Source organism: Gossypium raimondii, chromosome 7, assembly GCF_025698545.1.
Source record: "Gossypium raimondii isolate GPD5lz chromosome 7, ASM2569854v1, whole genome shotgun sequence".
Classification (NCBI taxonomy): domain Eukaryota; kingdom Viridiplantae; phylum Streptophyta; class Magnoliopsida; order Malvales; family Malvaceae; genus Gossypium; species Gossypium raimondii.
The window spans coordinates 22,214,498-22,217,256 of record NC_068571.1 but is presented as its reverse complement, the minus strand read 5'-3'; the positions used below and the strand labels follow the sequence as shown (position 1 = coordinate 22,217,256).

The following is a 2,759-nucleotide window of genomic DNA, read 5'->3' as shown; positions in this document are numbered from 1 at the left end:
GAAATTCATTAATATTAAAGTAAAAAAAAAACTCTTTTAAGTCCTTTAAATAGGTGGCTAGAGCTCAGGACACTATTACTGTGGAAAAAAAGAGTAAAATTGCATAAGTTGGGACATTTAAGAGGTATGCAACATTTTCAAGTGGTGTGGTTGAAATTTTGAGAGTAAATTGCATTGAAACTGTGTGCAGGTGAAAACAACTTTGCCTTAAAAATAAAGAGTTGAATATTAAATTCTTGTCTTCAACAAAAAAATGTATTATCTATAAGTATATTTTGTTTTAACAAAATGTGAAATTCTAAACAAAATTTTACAAATATGCAATACATACCATCTAACAACAAAATTAAATATGCATATTCAATCAAAATACCAAAACAAACTAAATTTATTTCATCCATAACAATCAACAATACAACCAACCAAACTACAAAAATAAAAGCATAATAGAGGTATAATAATATTAAAATAACATTTTCAAACTAAAATAGAATTCTCAAACAACTCATCTCTCAACTATAATAGTTAATTCAATAAATTTTGGTTAACAAAATCATAATTATTTATTTCGATGGATTAATTAAAAATCATAATACACATCTCCATTCTCCCCTTCATATTGTCTCATACCAAAATAATCAAAAGCGAAAATTGAAAATGGGGTTTCTTTTTTGTCCATCTTGGATTCTATTGTTTTCTTTTTGCGTCATTTTAATCTCTCCCACACAATCATTGGTTTGTTCATCATTAAAAATCCGCAATAGCAATAAAGAATACGCCAATTGCATCCAACTCCCAACGTTTAACTCCACCCTACATTTCACCTACAATGTCATCAACTCCTCCCTTTCCATTGCGTTTTCAGCCACTCCGTCCGACACCAATGGTTGGATCGCTTGGGCCATCAACCCCATGGGCATAGGCATGGTTGGTTCTCAAGCCCTCGTTGCATTCAAAGACAAAGGCTTCGTGGTAGCTAAAACCTACAACATAAGCTCTTACAGTTCTATTGTTGAAGGGAAGCTATCTTTTGAGATCTGGGACCTGGAAGCTAGGGTTGCCAACGACGGGAAGATGGTTATATATTGTTCTTTGAAAATCCCGGCCGGTGCCAAAAAGTTGAACCAAGTTTGGCAGGTAGGAGCGGCGGTGTCTAATGGTCAATTGATGAAGCATGAGCTTGGTAAAGCTAATCTGGGTTCAATGGGAGAATTAAACTTGGTGGAGACCGTAAGTTCGATTTCCACACCCCCTGAGCTAGAGCCTTTTCCAAAACTACAACTTTCTAGAAAATATTCGGGACATGGATCCAGGGTTAATGCGGGAATCTGGATCTTCGGTTTAATTTCCTTACTCATTTTTATGTGATTTTAAGGATTACACTTATAATAACACTTTGTATTAGAGGGCAAAAGGTGTTCATGGATCAATTGCTTTTTAGATTTTCCTTCTTTTTTTTCCAGAAAAATCTAAATTTTACTAGGATCGATCCAAAACTCTAAACATTAGTCGTAACATAAAATAGTAATATATATGTAAGTTATACCAATATTTATATTTTTAAAAGTAAAATTTATATAATTTTATTATTAAATAATAATTTTCAATTTTCAATTAGAAAAGTTAAAATCAATATTAAAAGATTAAAACATTTAATATCCAATGTCATCTCAACCTAAAGTTGAGTACACTCTCATTTTGTTATCTTCTTCATTTAATAAAGTTTAATATTGCCTTTTTTTAAGTGTTGTGAAAAATGTTTAGTATTTTTGTTAAAAATACTTTTTGGGAAATAAAATTTTTATTTTATGAAGTAAAATATATATTTAAATAATGTTTAAGTTGATTAATATTATGATATTTGAATAAGAATATAAAATAATTTATTGTAACTCATTATTAATATTTTGGTTATAAAATATAAATTTTAAATATTTTAAAGTAATTAATATTAATAATTTATAAAATTTAATTTGAATAAATAAAATTATATTTTAAATATTTAAAAATAATCATTACAAATTTAAATATATTTGTTATAAAATTGTGCTAGTTTTCTTTACTCGTATGCGATGCACAAAGTTGATTGTATATATTATTAAATTACATTTAATTATTTCTTAAATTTTATAATATTTCGTTAATAATATAGTTACTGAAATTAAAACATATTTGTAAAAATAGTGATAAACTTAAAAATACTTTTTAAATGATTTTAAAGATTACTGTGGTTTATTATGTAAAATTGTAAATTGAATTATTTTAAAACAACTAGGAAAATAAATTCATATTTCAATTTTAATTTTAGAAAATTATTTTTTAAAAATTTAAATTTAAAAATATTATATATTTACAAACATATTTTAAAAAAAGGGAGCAAATATTAGACCTAATCGGGTGGCCCTGCCCGAAGGCCTGTTCGAAAAGTAGGAGGGTTTAAGTAAAAATATAGGTCCAAAAAATGGGTTTCGATAAAAAAAATAAACCTCATCTTCTAAACAGGCCAGGCCTCGAGTAAGTTTTTTTTTCTCAGGCACGACCCGACCCAAATTTACAAAAAAAATTGTTATTGTTTTTTTTTTTACTTTTTTTTTCATTGTTTTCCTATCATTTCGCTATTATATTACTACCATTTTGTTATTGTTGTTTGAATATTGTATAACTCTTATTTTATTATTAATTTTCTTACTATTTTAGAGGTATGTGTTTGCTAAGTTTCACTTATCTTAGTATTATTTAAGTATTAATTTTTTTTTCCA

The 2,759-nt window shown here is 27.0% G+C and overlaps 1 protein-coding gene across 1 annotated transcript; it reads left to right on the top strand.

Moving 5' to 3' along the window:
- The first annotated feature begins 588 nt into the window (after positions 1-588).
- LOC105784706 (auxin-induced in root cultures protein 12) lies at positions 589-1,414 on the top strand. Its single transcript, XM_012610637.2, has one exon. It carries the CDS (start codon positions 658-660, stop codon positions 1,366-1,368), a length of 711 nt encoding a protein of 236 aa, XP_012466091.1. The 5' UTR covers positions 589-657; the 3' UTR covers positions 1,369-1,414.
- The last annotated feature ends 1,345 nt before the right edge of the window (positions 1,415-2,759 follow it).